General features: G+C 35.7%; 1 protein-coding gene across 1 annotated transcript; it reads left to right on the forward strand.

Moving 5' to 3' along the window:
- Window positions 1-1,307: 1,307 nt before the first annotated feature.
- LOC125670470 (histone H2B-like) lies at window positions 1,308-1,664 on the forward strand. Its single transcript, XM_048905659.1, has one exon. It carries the CDS (start codon window positions 1,308-1,310, stop codon window positions 1,662-1,664), a length of 357 nt encoding a protein of 118 aa, XP_048761616.1.
- Window positions 1,665-17,121: the final 15,457 nt, after the last annotated feature.

The raw sequence follows: 17,121 nt of genomic DNA on the forward strand, positions 1-17,121 counted from the left end.
AAATTTATGACTCATGTATTAAATGATTTTCTAATTGTTGATAAAACTGCTTTAGGATGCCACAGAAAATTGAGGCATTCTTAACAGTTTGTGCTGACATATGTACACCTATGACTCAGGATAAAACATTGGGTCCTGACAAAGTAATGACTTTTCTGGGATATGAATTAGACACTGAGAATTTGACTCCACTTTTTTGGCACGATTTTTCACTATAATAGCTCTAAAACTTCATTGTTATTTTGGATTTCAAACATTTCGGTTGAGCATCACTGAAGAGACATTATTTGTCGAAATGCGCATCTGGTGCATCAAAATCGGTATCGTATTTAAGTTTTACATGATGGAGGCAAAGCTACCTATTGATAAAGTTAGAAAATGTAGGGACACAATTGAGGAAATTTTGGCAAGCAAAAAGTTACTTTGAAGGGTATGCAAATTAATCAGTAATTTGTCTTCTTAATTTTGCTTGTAATGTGGTATTGCCAGGGAGAGCATTTCTTAGGCGACTTATCAATGGACTTTTCCGAGATGGGCTGACTTTTACAGTCAACGGCTGACTTTGACACGAGAATATAATATGGAAACATTTTCGTGACATATCTGTATGAACCGATGCAATGTACAGAAATGGTCAAGTTGTCCAAACATTATAGAGTTGTTCCAGTTCATTTCCATACTCATACACTTTCTAAAACAGTAAAGTCTATGTGACCTAATATCCTCATAAATATTTTTAGGTCACCTGACCCAATGCAATGGTCAGCATTTGCCGTGCGTGAACGCTTGACCATTCTTAACTTTTTCCTGATAACTGTCATTTATTTTATTTTTTTCAAATTTGATATGAAGCATCTACGAGACAAGGGGGGATAAAATATAAATTTCAGGACTTCTGCACCCCCCGGGACCATAAGGATGGAGCAAACATTGACCAATGTTAAAAAACCTTCCTTACATCTGTAAGAAAAACTGAAAACATAGATCTGGTCATGTAGAGCTGGAAGGCCTCTACCGAAATTGTAAATTTCATGATATCTGGGGTAGACGTTCTGACTCCCGGACGGGGCCAAACTGGGTACTAGTATATAGTGTTTATGTGTAAACCATTTAAATAACATATATCTTCTTCAATGCTATGCTGTGGGCCTCTTTTTTGTTAAATATTTTAGAGGAAATAATTCCAGTTCCATCCCCGCCAAGCTCTCTTTTTATATGTCAGTAATGAAAAGATTAATCGGAGACTGGGACACGAGCTATGGCTTTCATGCCCGGCCATTTGTTCCACACATAGTTTACTAGTAAACATGCAACCTAAAGCCGAATCGAAAGGAGCTAAGAAAGCCGCCACTAAGGCGAAGGCCCAGAGAACTGGGGACAAGAAGAAGCGCAGTAAGAGGAGGGAATCATATGCCATCTACATTTACAAAGTCCTGAAGCAGGTCCACCCAGACACTGGCGTTTCCAGCAAAGCTATGAGCATCATGAACTCGTTTGTCGATGACATTTTCGAGAGAATCGCCGCTGAAGCTTCCCGCCTGGCCCACTACAACAAACGCTCAACCATCACCAGCAGAGAAATCCAGACCGCTGTCCGACTTCTCTTGCCCGGTGAATTGGCCAAGCACGCCGTCTCTGAGGGTACCAAGGCTGTCACCAAGTAAACTGAGCAAGGACTTGAACCTCAAACTCAAACGGCCCTTTTCAGGACCACACAAATTTTTCGAAAAGATACCTTTTATAACAACGCATTGAGAAACGTTTATTGGTTGATATTGCATATCTACAAAATATGCATACACAAGTGTACTATGTGTGTTGAAACTACACACTGTACTATATAGAAATACAATTCAAGACAATGGACATAACATTATTATACATGAACACAAGAGTAAAAGTATCGACAAGCCATTCAGAATACACAATAAAACAGATGTATATGTCATTGTGTTCATTTTCAACTGCATACATTTCATCAGTTATTATTATGATAGCTTTGTTTGTAACTTTAACCAGTCATTCATAAAATTGAAACTAAGATGAAGATGTTATCAAAATAAACATTTTGGTTCTGTTGAATATATAGCATTATATACAAATATTGATATTAACAAAAAAGTTTCGAAGTCTTATTATTTTCTGTCATTGAAATAGTACATCACAGTTTTGCAGCCAAAACCTTCAACACCCAAATGACAGCTAATTGTATAGAATATTATTTATTACCAACTCAGGGCCCAAATCAGCATAAACATGTAAAGTATATAATTGTTGATACAAGTAAAGACAATATACACAGTAAAGAGTAATACACTCATTGGTGGCATTTTAAGTTTCGCATGTAGGCATTGATCAGTACTCAGTTGATACATGTGTGTTTTCCCTAGTGCAATATATAATATGCCTCATACATCAACAAGAGGCAGCAAGAGTCGGTGTTATTTAAAGGATAGAAAACAGAAACATGTAGAATAAACAGATACACACAATATTATATGAAATGTTGAATCGCACGTGCAAGATTATATTTTTTTTAAAAATGCAGGTCCCCCCCCCCCCAACAGGCCCTTAATAGGTGAATTGATAATGATAGTTTCTTTATGAATCCAATCTTGGAAAAAAAAATGTTTGTACAACATCTTTCATGCGACTGCATATTGTGTATTGGTTATTGTGTAGGTGTGCCACACATCAGTATCTCACGGTTAGCAAGTACTTTCCAGTTACAATGTACAGAATTAGTAAATGCAAATGTTAATACGAAAGTCAACTGTCACCAAATGGTAAACTAAATACCCATGTTAAGATGAAAGCATATATTACATTTACTTTGCCTTCCACAGAGGAATCTGCCAAATAGAAAATCTTGAGTTTGCTATTTCAGCATATTCCTAGCAATAAGAGTTTGTATAAAAAAAGAAGAAAAAAGAAAAAACATGTTTGTAGGACATTTGTGACGACAAGAAGCAATAACATATATCTAATAATCAATTTAATGTAACGTGTGCCTACATGGTATGCATTTTAAAATATCTTTAGTACTAATTAGTACTTTGTATACCGTCACGTGGGATATTTTGTAATACGGGGGTTATCACAACAAGCAGCTTTTTAAGTCTTCGTTTTGTCTCCTTCACGTGTGTAAAGTGTCTAAATCATTGATGTTATTGTGTGATAAATAAACAATCCTGTGTGTGTGATTTCAGATATATATTACAATGGTCACAATGTAAATTTATTGGGAGTATAGGATTTGCATGGTCAGCCTTTCTGCTCAATAATGATCTTGGATATCAATTGGTTGTTTGTTAACATAAACCTACAAAGTTGTAGTGTAGTCTGACTATTTACTTGATATGAAAAGAAATCAAGTATCAAATTGAAATCTCTTAACAGCAAATGAAACATGTTAACCACAAACTGCATACCTTTTCTTAAAAAGTTGTATGCCAATTTGTTAACAAAAAGTACAATACAGGGTAACCGTTTCTCTTGATAACGTTTCATAGAGTCGTCTTTTCAAAGAATTTGGTGGCCGTTATAACGGCCGTTTTGTTTTTGCGCTGGGATGCACAAACGGTGATAGAGTATCTAACCACCGAATCCGTAAAGGGTGCGTCCCTGTCTCTTGAGGGCGTAGACAACATCCATGGCTGTGACTGTCTTTCTCTTGGCGTGCTCGGTGTAGGCACAGGAGTCGGCAATTTTATCAATAAAGTAGAAATATATGAGAAATGGGCATAAATACTACCACTGAGCTTCACTCCCATCTATTTTTTATAGGTTATCACTCTCATTTTTGCTCCCTTATATTTTTGTTATCAAATTATTTACTGTTATTATTTATTCAGTTATCAACTTATTTTTCTACCTCTTATTTACATATTGATATCATTTTGGAGACTTATTTGTTATCAACGACAATTAATATTCAGAATTATAAATGTAACTAGTTCTAATTGTAACGGGGACCGTTACATATGTTCCCCAAACCTCCCCCAAATAAAATGTGATGTCCTTGTGAATCTATAGCAAAAAATCATTTTATTTTAGCCTTTAATTACGTGTAGTACGTTTAATATGGTCATTTCAGTACCAAGAAATGAAAGAAAGCCTTGCACGTGCATACACGCGCACGCGTGTATGATTCCGAATTTCTGTTGATGTCGTTCAACAGGCATTTGTATCATATACCCACAGTATGAATTTCATAACATTTCCACCAAATATAAGGAAGTTATAGCGATTTTAAAATCGTCCAATCAGAATTCAGCACACGTGCATGCACGTGCTGAGCAGTAATTCTAACCACAGCAATTTGTAAGGAGTACCAAGACACATCTAAAACCTTAATATCAATAGAATTTCATGAAAAACAAAAACGTTATCGTCCTTTAAAAATCGAACATTTGAAAAACGTCGCACGCGCATGCGCGTGTGTGTTGGCATTTTTTGTTACACCAATATATAGATACACATATTGTCTACGTATGCTGTGAATATCAACTCATTCGCTTCATAAATAAGATAGTTACAAACGTTTTAGTACTATCCAATCAAAATGAAGCGCACGTGCATGCGCGTGCAAATTGGTAATTTTGACCATGCAAATCAGTTAAGGGTCTCAATATCTACCTATGATATGAATATCAAGCCATTTCAATGAACAACAAAAAAGTTAGACTGATTCCAAAGTTAGTGTACAAATTTTGTAATGCATGTGCACGCGCATGCGTGCGCGTGCAGACAAAATTACTATCATTTTTCATATCTACAAATGATATACTACCATCCTATTTAGGTTTCATATCGATCCCCTTAATATTCTGATTTTCCAATTTTTGTACCAAAATTGCAGTGCACGTGCGCGCGCGTGCATGCATGTGCAGACAAAATGACTATCACCATGCACATCTACAAACGCTATACTATCATCCTGGAAAGTTTCATGTCGATCCCTTTTGTAGTTTCTGAGAACACTACCGGACAAAAAAGTACCGGAGAAAAAGAATAATAACTAGAAACTCATTACTAGTAATGAGTAGGTCTTCCGTTAGACCACTTCCGGTAAAGAGCTTTCTGTTCCTACGAAAATCATTTAAATGTATCAGAAAATGTGCCTTAACAATGAATGAGAAATGTATTGTCGAATTTTTTATTCCTTTCTCGTAACTTCCGGTGACGACTGGAAGTACTATTCAGATGCGTTTTCCTATAAATGACAGCGACTCTTTACTGTCGATATTCCCTGAAAATTTCACGTCTCTATCTGAAAGAGTTCTCAACAAAAAGAAGTAGACTAAAGAAAGAAAAAGTAGTAGGTTACTACCGACCGGAAGTCAATTTTGAAAAACAAAATTATCAAAACTTTAGAAGTTGATACTTTTATTAAGACATGTGAAAATCATATGAAAGACTTCAAATATAAGCGAGATTTATGGGAACAAAGAGACGAAAAGTAAAAAGATATTTTAAACCACAAACCGGAAGTAGTCGTTTTGACTACCGACAGAGTCAATATTCTTTTGACACTTTGAAAGAGAGTTGATAAACTAGTATAAGTTTCAATTTAAAGGAAAAAGTTTGAAATTTGCCATTCTTTCCATCACTTCCGGTGACGACAGGAAGTGACGGTCGACATGTTCAACCCCCTGCTGCACGCTTACAAACGGAGAATGATCATCCCTGAATATTTGATGAACCTATATTTTACCTTTTCCAAGAAAAATACTGGGCAAAATTCCTTTTGAGAAACAGAAAATCGGCCATATTTTCCGACCGGAAGTGAATGTTGTAAAAACAAAAATAATTATAGCAAGGTCATTTCATAAGACATTATTCCTGAAAATTTCAAGAAAATCTATACACCATCTCTGAGAAATCACTCGAAGAAATCGGAAAATCGACATTTTTCAAATACTTCCGGTATAGACCGGAAGTGACGGACGAAAAAATTGAATGTATGTGTACAATGGACTAATGTTAGTTGATCAACTCTACACATTTCAAGCGTCTATCTATATTCATTATTGAGAAACTGAAAAAACAAGGTTTGAATATGTCCACCCCATATCTCACGACCGGAAGTGAATTTTACAAAAATATTTCAATTTACACTAGACATTTATAATGTCTATAACATATGTAAAATTCAAATCATTAACTTGTTTTATGACCGAGATTTATGGCACTGAAAAATGAGAGAATGAATAGTCTTTCTTTGATATAACCGGAAGTTTGAGTTTCAACTTCCGGTGGGGTCAACATTTTTTTGAGAATTAGAACCAGACCTAGTAAACTGATATAGGTTTCAGTTTGAAAGAAAAAAGTTTGAAATATATGTTTCATTTAATCACTTACGGTGACGACCGGAAGTGACGGCCGACATTCTTAACCCCCTACTGCACGCCTACAAATTGAGATCTATTAACTCTGAAAATTTGGTGCCTCTATCTTTTACCGTTTCTGAGAAAAACGCTGGACAACGAAAACAGCTAATAAGCCGTATTTGCCGACCGGAAGTAAATTTTACAAAAATATTTGACATTACTCTAGACATTTATAGTGACTATAATATATCTAAAATTCAACTCATTAACTAGTTTTATGACCGAGATTTATGGCACTGAAAAATGAGAGAATGATTGGTCTTTCTTTGATATAACCGGAAGTTGAAGATTCAACTTCCGGTGGGGTCAACATTTTTTGAGAATTAGAACGAGATATAGTAAACCAAAGTAGGTTTCAATTTGAAAGAAAAAAGTTTGAAATTGATGATTTATTTAATCACTTCCGGTGACGACCGGAAGTGACGGCGACAAAAAATGATACGTGCATGCACCATAGAGAATATAGATCTATCATCCCTGAAAGTTTCATTCGATTATCTTTTGTGGTTTTCAAGTTTACCCCCGGACAAAGTTTCTTTCAAAAACCGGAAAATCGGACGTATCTGACGAACGGAAGTGAATTTTGAAAAAATGAAAAAAATGCCTCGAGGTACCATCGTTGTCTATAACCTGTGAAAGTTTCAGGAAAATCCATCCAACGGTCTCGGAGACGAAAGGGAAAAAAAATAAATAATAATAATAATAACTAGTAATGAGTAGGTCTTCCGTTAGACCACTTCCGGTAAAGAGCTTTCTGTTTCTACAAAAACCATTTAAATATATCAGAAAATGTGCCTTAAGAATGAATGAGAAATGTATTATCGAATTTTTTACTAATTTCTCGTAACTTCCGGTGATGACCGGAAGTACTTTTATGATGCGTTTTCCTATAAATGAAAGCGACTCTTTACTGTCTATATTCCCTGAAAATTTCACGTCTCTATCTGAAAGAGTTCTCAACAAAAAGAAGTAGACTAAAGAAAGAAAAAGTAGTAGGTTACTACCGACCGGAAGTCAATTTTGAAAAACAAAATGATCCAAACTCTAGAAGTTGATACTTTTATTATGACATGTGAAAATCATATGAAAGACTTCAAATATACGCGAGATTTATGGTGACAAAGAGATGAAAAGTAAAAAGGTATTTTATCAAGAAACTGGAAGTAGTTGTTTTGACTACCAACGGAGTCAATATTCTTTTGACACTTTCAAAGAGACTTAATAAACTAGTATAGGTTTCAATTTACAAGAAAAAGTTTGAAATTTGCGATTCTTTCAATCACTTCCGGTGACAACAGGAAGTGACGGTCGACATGTTCAACCCTCTACTGCACGACTGTAAACGGAGATTTATAATTCCTGAATAATTGATGAACCTATATTTTACCTTTTCCAAGAAAAATGCTGGAGAAAATTCCTTTTGAGAAACAGAAAATCGCCCATATTTTCCGACCGGAAGTGAATTTTGTAAAAACAAAAAGTTCTAGGAAGGTCCTTTCATAAGACATTATTCCTGAAAATTTCAAGAAAATCTATCCACCATCTCTGAGAAATCACTCGAAGAAATCGGAAAATCGACATTTTTCAAATACTTCCGGTATAGACCGGAAGTGACGGACGAAAAACTTGAATGTATGTGTAGAATGGACGAATGTTAGTTGATCAACTCTACAAGTTTCAAGCGTCTATCTATCTTCATTATTGAGAAACTGAAAAAACAAGGTTTGAATATGTCCACCCCATATCTCACGACCGGAAGTGAATTTTACAAAAATATTTCAATTTACACTAGACATTTATAATGTCTATAACATATGTAAAATTCAAATCATCAACTTGTTTTATGACCGAGATTTATGGCACTTAAAAATGAGAGAATGAATAGTTTTTCTTTGATATAACCGGAAGTTGGAGATTCAACTTCCGGTGGGGTCAATAGTTTTTGAGAATTAGAACGAGACCTAATAAACCGATATAGGTTTCAATTTGAAAGAAAAAAGTTTGAAATTTATGATTTATTAATCACTTCCGGTGACGACAGGAAGTGACGGCCGACATTCTTACCCCCCTACTGCACGCCTACAAAGTGAGATCTATTAACTCTGAAATTTTGGTGACTCTATCTTTTACCGTTTCTGAGAAAAACGATTGACAACGAAAACAGCTCATAAGCCGTATTTGCCGACCGGAAGTGAATTTTACAAAAATATTTGACGTTACTCTAGACATTTATAGTGACTATAATATCTGTAAAACTCAACTCATTAACTAGTTTCATGACCGAGATTTATGGCACTGAAAAATGAGAGAATGAATAGTCTTTCTTTGATATAACCGGAAGTTGGAGATTCAACTTCCGGTGGGGTCAACATTTTTTGAGAATTAGAACGAGATATAGTAAACCAAAGTAGGTTTCAATTTGAAAGAAAAAAGTTTGAAATTGATGATTTATTTGATCACTTCCGGTGACGACCGGAAGTGACGGCGACAAAAAATATTACGTGAATGCACCATAGAGAAAATAGATCTATCATCCCTGAAAGTTTCATTCGATTATCTTTAGTGGTTTTCAAGTTTACCCCCGGACAAAGTTTCTTTCAAAAACCGGAAAATCGGACGTATCTGACGAACGGAAGTGAATTTTGAAAAAATGAAAAAAATGCCTCGAGGTACCATCGTTCCCTATAACCTGTGAAAGTTTCAGGAAAATCCACCCAACGGTCTCGGAGACGAAAGGGAAAAAATAATAATAATAACTAGACACGATCTCGTTGCGAGCAACGAGTAGGTCTTCCGTCCGATTTGTTGATGCACTCGGAGTTCAAAAAAAAAAAAAAAAGACAAATGAGTCCCAATTTAGTTTCCGACTTTAAGACACTTTAGATATAATCAATTTTTCATATCATAAGCTTCTGAAGCAAAGTTGCGGTGAAATTCGTTTGAAATTCGACTCTCCAGGCGAGCCATAAGGCCCGCGGGCCTATTTCTTGATGTCATGTGTTAGCCCTCTATAGACTCAACAACTTTAGTTCTATATGTCTTTACAAAATATTTACCTGTAAAAAGTTATTGAGATCGACCGATATCGACAAAAAATCGACTCTACAGGCGAGCCATTAGGACCATAGGCCTATTTCTTGATATCAATCGATAGATCTCGATAATAAACTGAACAACTTTTGTTCAATATGTCCTTACAAAATATTTACCAGTTACAAGTTTTTGAAATCGACTGATATCGACAAAAATCGACTCTACAGGCGAGCCATGAGGCCCACAGACCCATTTTTTGATATTGATGGATAGGTTATGACACATTGAACAACTTTTGTTCAATAATGCTTTTCAAAAAATATGTCGTTTTAAAGATATGAGGCATCAAATATTTACGATTTTGGCCCTTAAAATCTCTAATTACGTAACATATGACCTACTTTTTGATTTGATAAGATCAAGCTCGTTGAGATGAACATTTCCGCTTCTACAACTTATTATAAAATATTAATAGTTTCCGAGATATTCTCAAAAACATTTGGACCCTTCTGAACCCCTAATTTAAAGGGCCAGCCCATTTTGCTTGATATCGTAAGAAAGGCCTTGTCATTTTAAACATTTTTTGCTCAACAAGTATTTAGAAATTCTTTACCGTTCTCGAGTTATCTCTACAAGAAATATTTAGGGGCCAAACTGTAGCTCCCTAACGGGGCCACATAGGGAAAAAACGAAATGTACATATTGTTTAGATTATCATTCTGAACAACTTTTGTTCAATAATGCTTTTCAAAATATTTGTCGTTTTCAAGATATGAGGCGTCAATTATTTATGATTTTGGCCCTTAAAATCCCTTATTACGTAACATATGACCTACTTTTTGATTTGATAAGAACAAGCTCGTTTAGATGAACATTTCCGCTTCAATGACTTATTACAAAATATTAATAGTTTCTGAGATATTCTCATAAACCTTTGGACCCTTCTGGGCCCCTAATTTAAAGGGTCAGCCCCTTTTGCTTGATATCGTAAGAAAGGTCATGACATTTCAAACATTTTTTGTTCAACAAGTATTTAGAAATTCTTTACCGTTCTCGAGTTATTTCTAGAAGTAATTTTTAGGGGCCAAACTGTAGCTCCCTAACGGGGCCACATAGGGTAAAAACGAAATATGCATATTGTTCACATCATCATTCTGAACAACTTTTGTTCTTTATTGCTTTTCAAAATATTTGTCGTTTTCGAGATACAAGGGGTAAAAAATTTATGGTTTTGGCCCTTAAAATCCCTTATTATGTAACATATGACCTAAATTTTTATCTGAATAGATTTCGATAGTTGAGATGAACATTTTTTGTTATTTGACTTATACCAAAATATTAACGATTTTTGAGATATTTGATCTAGACTTTGAGCCCTTCTAGATCCCTAATTTAAGGGGCTAGCCCCTAAATCTTGATATTTTCGAAAAGATCTCGTAAATGTGCACAACTTTTGTTCTACATGTCTTAACAAAATATTTGCAAGAAAAAAGATATTGGAGATCAAAGGTCAAAAATCGCCGAAATCGGCGAAAAATTTTGGCATCCATTTTTTCAGGTCCAGGCGAGCGTTTAGGCAAATCGCCTCCGGTAAAATCGAATCCCCCACAAATCTTCTAAAATGTTTACTCTATCTTGTGTAGAAATTTCAAGACTCTAGCTTCAAAACTAACGGAGGAGATGTGTGGACAACAAGGCCCTTCAAAAAGTCACTAAAAGAGAGATAACTCCTGACCGGAAGTGACGTCAAGCACGAAATTTTGCAAGCAAAGTCTCGTCACCAAAAGACATCTTTCCTGAAAATTTCGTGAAAATCGATCGAGAAATGGCTGAGAAAAACGCGTGTACTACCAAGGAAAATAATAATAACTAGACACGATCTCGTTGCGAGCAACGAGTAGGTCTTCCGTCCGATTTGTTGATGCACTCGGAGTTCAAAAAAAAAAAAAAAGACAAATGAGTCCCAATTTAGTTTCCGACTTTAAGACACTTTAGATATAATCAATTTTTCATATCATAAGCTTCTGAAGCAAAGTTGCGGTGAAATTCGTTTGAAATTCGACTCTCCAGGCGAGCCATAAGGCCCGCGGGCCTATTTCTTGATATCATGTGTTAGCCCTCTATAGACTCAACAACTTTAGTTCTATATGTCTTTACAAAATATTTACCTGTAAAAGGTTATTGAGATCGACCGATATCGACAAAAAATCGACTCTACAGGCGAGCCATTAGGACCATAGGCCTATTTCTTGATTTCAATCGATAGATCTCGATAAACTGAACAACTTTTGTTCAATATGTCCTTACAAAATATTTACCAGTTACAAGTTTTTGAAATCGACTGATATCGACAAAAATCGACTCTACAGGCGAGCCATGAGGCCCACAGACCCATTTTTTGATATTGATGGATAGGTTATGACACATTGAACAACTTTTGTTCAATAATGCTTTTCAAAAAATATGTCGTTTTAAAGATATGAGGCGTCAAATATTTACGATTTTGGCCCTTAAAATCTCTAATTACGTAACATATGACCTACTTTTTGATTTGATAAGATCAAGCTCGTTGAGATGAACATTTCCGCTTCTACAACTTATTATAAAATATTAATAGTTTCCGAGATATTCTCAAAAACATTTGGACCCTTCTGAACCCCTAATTTAAAGGGCCAGCCCGTTTTGCTTGATATCGTAAGAAAGGCCTTGTCATTTTAAACATTTTTTGCTCAACAAGTATTGAGAAATTCTTTACCGTTCTCGAGTTATCTCTACAAGAAATATTTAGGGGCCAAACTGTAGCTCCCTAACGGGGCCACATAGGGAAAAAACGAAATGTACATATTGTTTAGATTATCATTCTGAACAACTTTTGTTCAATAATGCTTTTCAAAATATTTGTCGTTTTCAAGATATGAGGCGTCAATTATTTATGATTTTGGCCCTTAATATCCCTTATTACGTAACATATGACCTACTTTTTGATTTGATAAGAACAAGCTCGTTTAGATGAACATTTCCGCTTCAATGACTTATTACAAAATATTAATAGTTTCTGAGATATTCTCATAAACCTTTGGACCCTTCTGGGCCCCTAATTTAAAGGGTCAGCCCCTTTTGCTTGATATCGTAAGAAAGGTCATGACATTTCAAACATGTTTTGTTCAACAAGTATTTCGAAATTCTTTACCGTTCTCGAGTTATTTCTAGAAGTAATTTTTAGGGGCCAAACTGTAGCTCCCTAACGGGGCCACATAGGGTAAAAACGAGATATGCATATTGTTCACATCATCATTCTGAACAACTTTTGTTCTTTATTGCTTTTCAAAATATTTGTCGTTTTCGAGATACAAGGGGTAAAAATTTTATGGTTTTGGCCCTTAAAATCCCTTATTACGTAACATATGACCTAAATTTTTATATGAATAGATTTGGATTGTTGAGATGAACATTTTTTGTTCTTTGACTTATACCAAAATATTAACGATTTTTGAGATATTTGATCTAGACTTTGAGCCCTTCTAGATCCCTAATTTAAGGGGCTAGCCCCTAAATCTTGATATTTTCGAAAAGATCTCGTAAATGTGCACAACTTTTGTTCTACATGTCTTAACAAAATATTTGCAAGAAAAAAGATATTGGAGATCAAAGGTCAAAAATCGCCGAAATCGGCGACAAATTTTTGGCATCCATTTTTTCAGGTCCAGGCGAGCGTTTAGGCAAATCGCCTCCGGTAAAATCGAATCCCCCACAAATCTTCTAAAATGTTTACTCTATCTTGTGTAGAAATTTCAAGACTCTAGCTTCAAAACTAACGGAGGAGATGTGTGGACAACAAGGCCCTTCAAAAAGTCACTAAAAGAGAGATAACTCCTGACCGGAAGTGACGTCAAGCACGAAATTTTGCAAGCAAAGTTTCGTCACCAAAAGACATCTTTCCTGAAAATTTCGTGAAAATCAATCGAGAAATGGCTGAGAAAAACGCGTGTACTACCAAGGAAAATAATAATAATAATAATAATAATAATAAAAATAATAATGAAGAAGAAGAACGCGAACAATAATAGTAAGGTCTTCCGCAGGAGACGGAAGACCTTAATAATGAAGAAGAAGAACGCGAACAATAATAGTAAGGTCTTCCGCAGGAGATGGAAGACCTTAATAATAATAATGAAGAAGAAGAACGCGAACAATAATAGTAAGGTCTTCCGCAGGAGACGGAAGACCTTAATGAAGAAGAAGAACGCGAACAATAATAGTAAGGTCTTCCGCAGGAGACGGAAGACCTTAATAATGAAGAAGAAGAACGCGAACAATAATAGTAAGGTCTTCCGCAGGAGACGGAAGACCTTAATAATAATAAGAAACAGAGTAAAAACAATATGTTCCCAAACTTTGTTTGAGGAACATAATAAATTAACTGTTAAAATTTCAAACTGCCTCCTTATTCAAGGTGTTGATCATAATCTGGGAATCTTAGAACCTGGGTTGAATAAAACAGGATCAGTCATTGTACATTTAGTGAGCTTGGTCTGTTCCTTAGTATTACTTCATAAAGTTTAAAGTGATTTTACCATTCATTTATACTTTGGGCAGTAGGGCTGGGACGATTCAGGGTTAGCTCGATTCGGTTCGGTTTCGATTCAGAACAGCACAGTTCGGTTATTTTCGATTCGGTTCATGTTAGGTCCAATTTATCTAATGACACCACAAAAATTAACAATTTTAATGAGTAGCATATTTGATTTGATTTTATATAACTATAAGTCGTCATTTGTAAAAATCATTTCTATTATATAATATCTATTCATAATGACATTTTATAATTTTGATAGAAAAAAGAAAATACTGACAGTCTATCAAAATCTGTTATATTAATGTGCTGCATCAGTTTTGGATTATTAAATAAATCTAAAGTGAATCTAAAATGTATATGATATTGTTTTCATTGATAAGCAAAAATTCAACAATTCTATCAATTGAGTGGAGTCAAGTCAACTCGTACCCTGACCGACTCGTACCCAGGTCAACTCGTACCCAATAGGTCAACTCGTACCCAAAAGGTAAAAGTCAACTCGTACCCAAGAATCTGGTTACGTGTTGACTCCTCCTCTTCAATTGATGACAACTCGTACCTAAGCGATATGTCACTTATATGCGCATAGATATATTGCATTATGGGCAGATTCTTGGGTACGAGATGACTTTTGCCTTTTGGGTACGAGTTGACCTATGAGGTACGAGTTGACCTGGGTACGAGTCGGTCAGGGTACGAGTTGACTGGAAATCAATTGAGTCTTTGAAAATCTCTCCTTTATTGATTTACTTCTCTCATATTAACTGACAAATCTGTGTCATTACCTACGATGTTGATTTCACTCCACCACTGACAGAAAAGCTATATGTCATGCAAAGATAAACTGCAATGATCTTACGGACCATATTCTTTTGGTATCTGAGTGGTGAAAATGCTAACTCTCAACACAGTAGTGATTTATATCTCTGTTGCATAAAAAACCCACATGTTTTCAACATCACTCGAATGCCATATTTGTTGTTTTGGTGTAAGTAAAATCTAAACCAAACCGAACCGAAATCCGGAATTTGTAATCGGTGCATCGAATCGAATGGTATGAATCGCGGTGCACCGCACAGCCCTATTGGGCAGACTTGGTACACTTTGTGGCCATAGTCAAACTGGTTCCCGTTACATTTTTGACTCCCTTCTTCAATTTTCAGTTCCAGGGGCTGGTCATGGCACCAAATGTAACAGGAAGGGAGAAAATGCAACGGACCAGAACGGGATTCCAACCTGGGCCCCCTGAATTCTCTAGTCAGGTGCTCTACCAACTGAGCTATCTGGCTACCGGCGATTGAACCCGGCTGACCGCTACACGAACAATATTTGTGCAGTTCAAATGAAATCATCGATCGGTGGTGCACAAAGGATACTCAGCTGTTAAGACTACTATAAACTTATATCTAAATCGATGCTAGCCAAAAGAATAAATAAAAATAGATAAGTGGGAAAAAATAGAATTTAACAAGAGTCAGCTTGTATGGATTGTTAAAATACTCGATCTTTGATGCTTTTGTAACCCATCACTCACTTTAATTTCGAAACAAGAAGCAAATTTGTGTTGTTGGTTTTTTTTAATTCATTGCAGTACGAGATATTGTCCGAAGACCAGTTAAACAAGAGGCCCATGGGCCACATTGCTCACCTGGGCTCATATTCAAAGATTTTTCCTATATGCATGTAAAACTTTGATCCCTATTGGACTCCAACCCACTCCCGGGGGGCATGGTTTTTTCAAAATTGAATCTGGACTAGGTCAGGAACCTTTCATGTGAATGTAAACTTTTCTGGCCCAGTGATTTTTCAGAAGATTTTCCACCTATATTTGTATGTAAAACTCTGATCCCCTATTGTGGCCCCATCATACCCCCGGGGGCCATGATTTGAACAAACTTGAATCTGCACTATGTCAGGAAGCTTTCATGTAAATCTCAGCTTTTCTGGCTCAGTGGTTCTCGAGAAGATTTTTAAATGACCCCACCCTATTTTTGTGATTATCTCCCCTTTGAAAGAGACATGGCCCTTCATTTGAAAAAACTTGAAAGCCCTTCACCCAAGGATGCTTTTGACCAAGTTTGTTTGAAATTGGCCCAGTGGTTCTGGAGAAGAAGTCGAAAATCTAAAAAGTTTACAGACAGACGATGGACAACAGGCGATCAGAAAAGCTCAGGTGAGCTAAAAATAAGTAACATGACTGGTGACCATGACCTAAAAATTGTATGGTCAGCATTTGTAAGATACTTTATCATCAAGAAACTATTTCTTACTATAAATGTGACCATGACCTTTTGAATTCAAAACAGTAGATTATCTTTACCTCATCATGTGAAGTTGCATTGCTGAAGTTCAAATAATATTTGAAATATTTCTGAATATAATTAGGAGACATTGACCATTTGACCCCAATAGAAATCGTTTTAGGAGACAAACTTCATTTGAAGATTAATTCCTAATTGTGATATCAATTCTCATTATAATTGTGACCTTGACCTTTGGACTCAAAAAGCCTTGCGAGATCGACTCTTCATGTGCAAGTTTTGCTGCTAAGACTTGGAAGTGTTCCAGAGAAATGGTGAAATTTGAACCTCAAAACAATAGTAATGGACTCTTCATGTGAAATTTCATTGTTAAAATTCAAATGGTACTTTGTACATCATCCCGAGACCAAGGTGTTATAGACAGCTGGAGACCCAAATCAATATCTGCTTTCCTTACAGTGAAAAAACCCCACAAACACGAAATGCCAGGACAGAGAGACTTAAGTAAATAGAGGGTACACTTGATTTGTCTACACTGACCACAAAGTGTACACCTTTCCGTAATTAAGTGCAAAAGTGTACATTTTTTGGTGTACACCATATACATCCTGTGCAGGGCACGTTTTGGTAAATGCACAGAAAAACTGAACATGGCTGAAAAAATTTGCAGATTTCTCTCTCCATATTTTGTTTGCTGTAAAGTATCTAAGACGACAATTCCAGTGTACTGTATATAGTCATTTATAAGAGTTAAAATGTATTTAAAAGAATGAAAATGAATGATGTTTCATACAATCATCAAAAACAATTTCGGCACCAAAAAAAATCAACAAAAAATTTGAGAATGTTCTGGTATTTT

This window comes from Ostrea edulis, chromosome 4 (assembly GCF_947568905.1).
Source record: "Ostrea edulis chromosome 4, xbOstEdul1.1, whole genome shotgun sequence".
Classification (NCBI taxonomy): Eukaryota; Metazoa; Mollusca; class Bivalvia; order Ostreida; family Ostreidae; genus Ostrea; species Ostrea edulis.

Coding starts and splice junctions, on each gene's coding strand:
- LOC125670470 (XM_048905659.1), top strand. CDS start 1,308: ATGCAACCTAAAGCCGAATCGAAAGGAGCTAAGAAAGCCGCCACTAAG.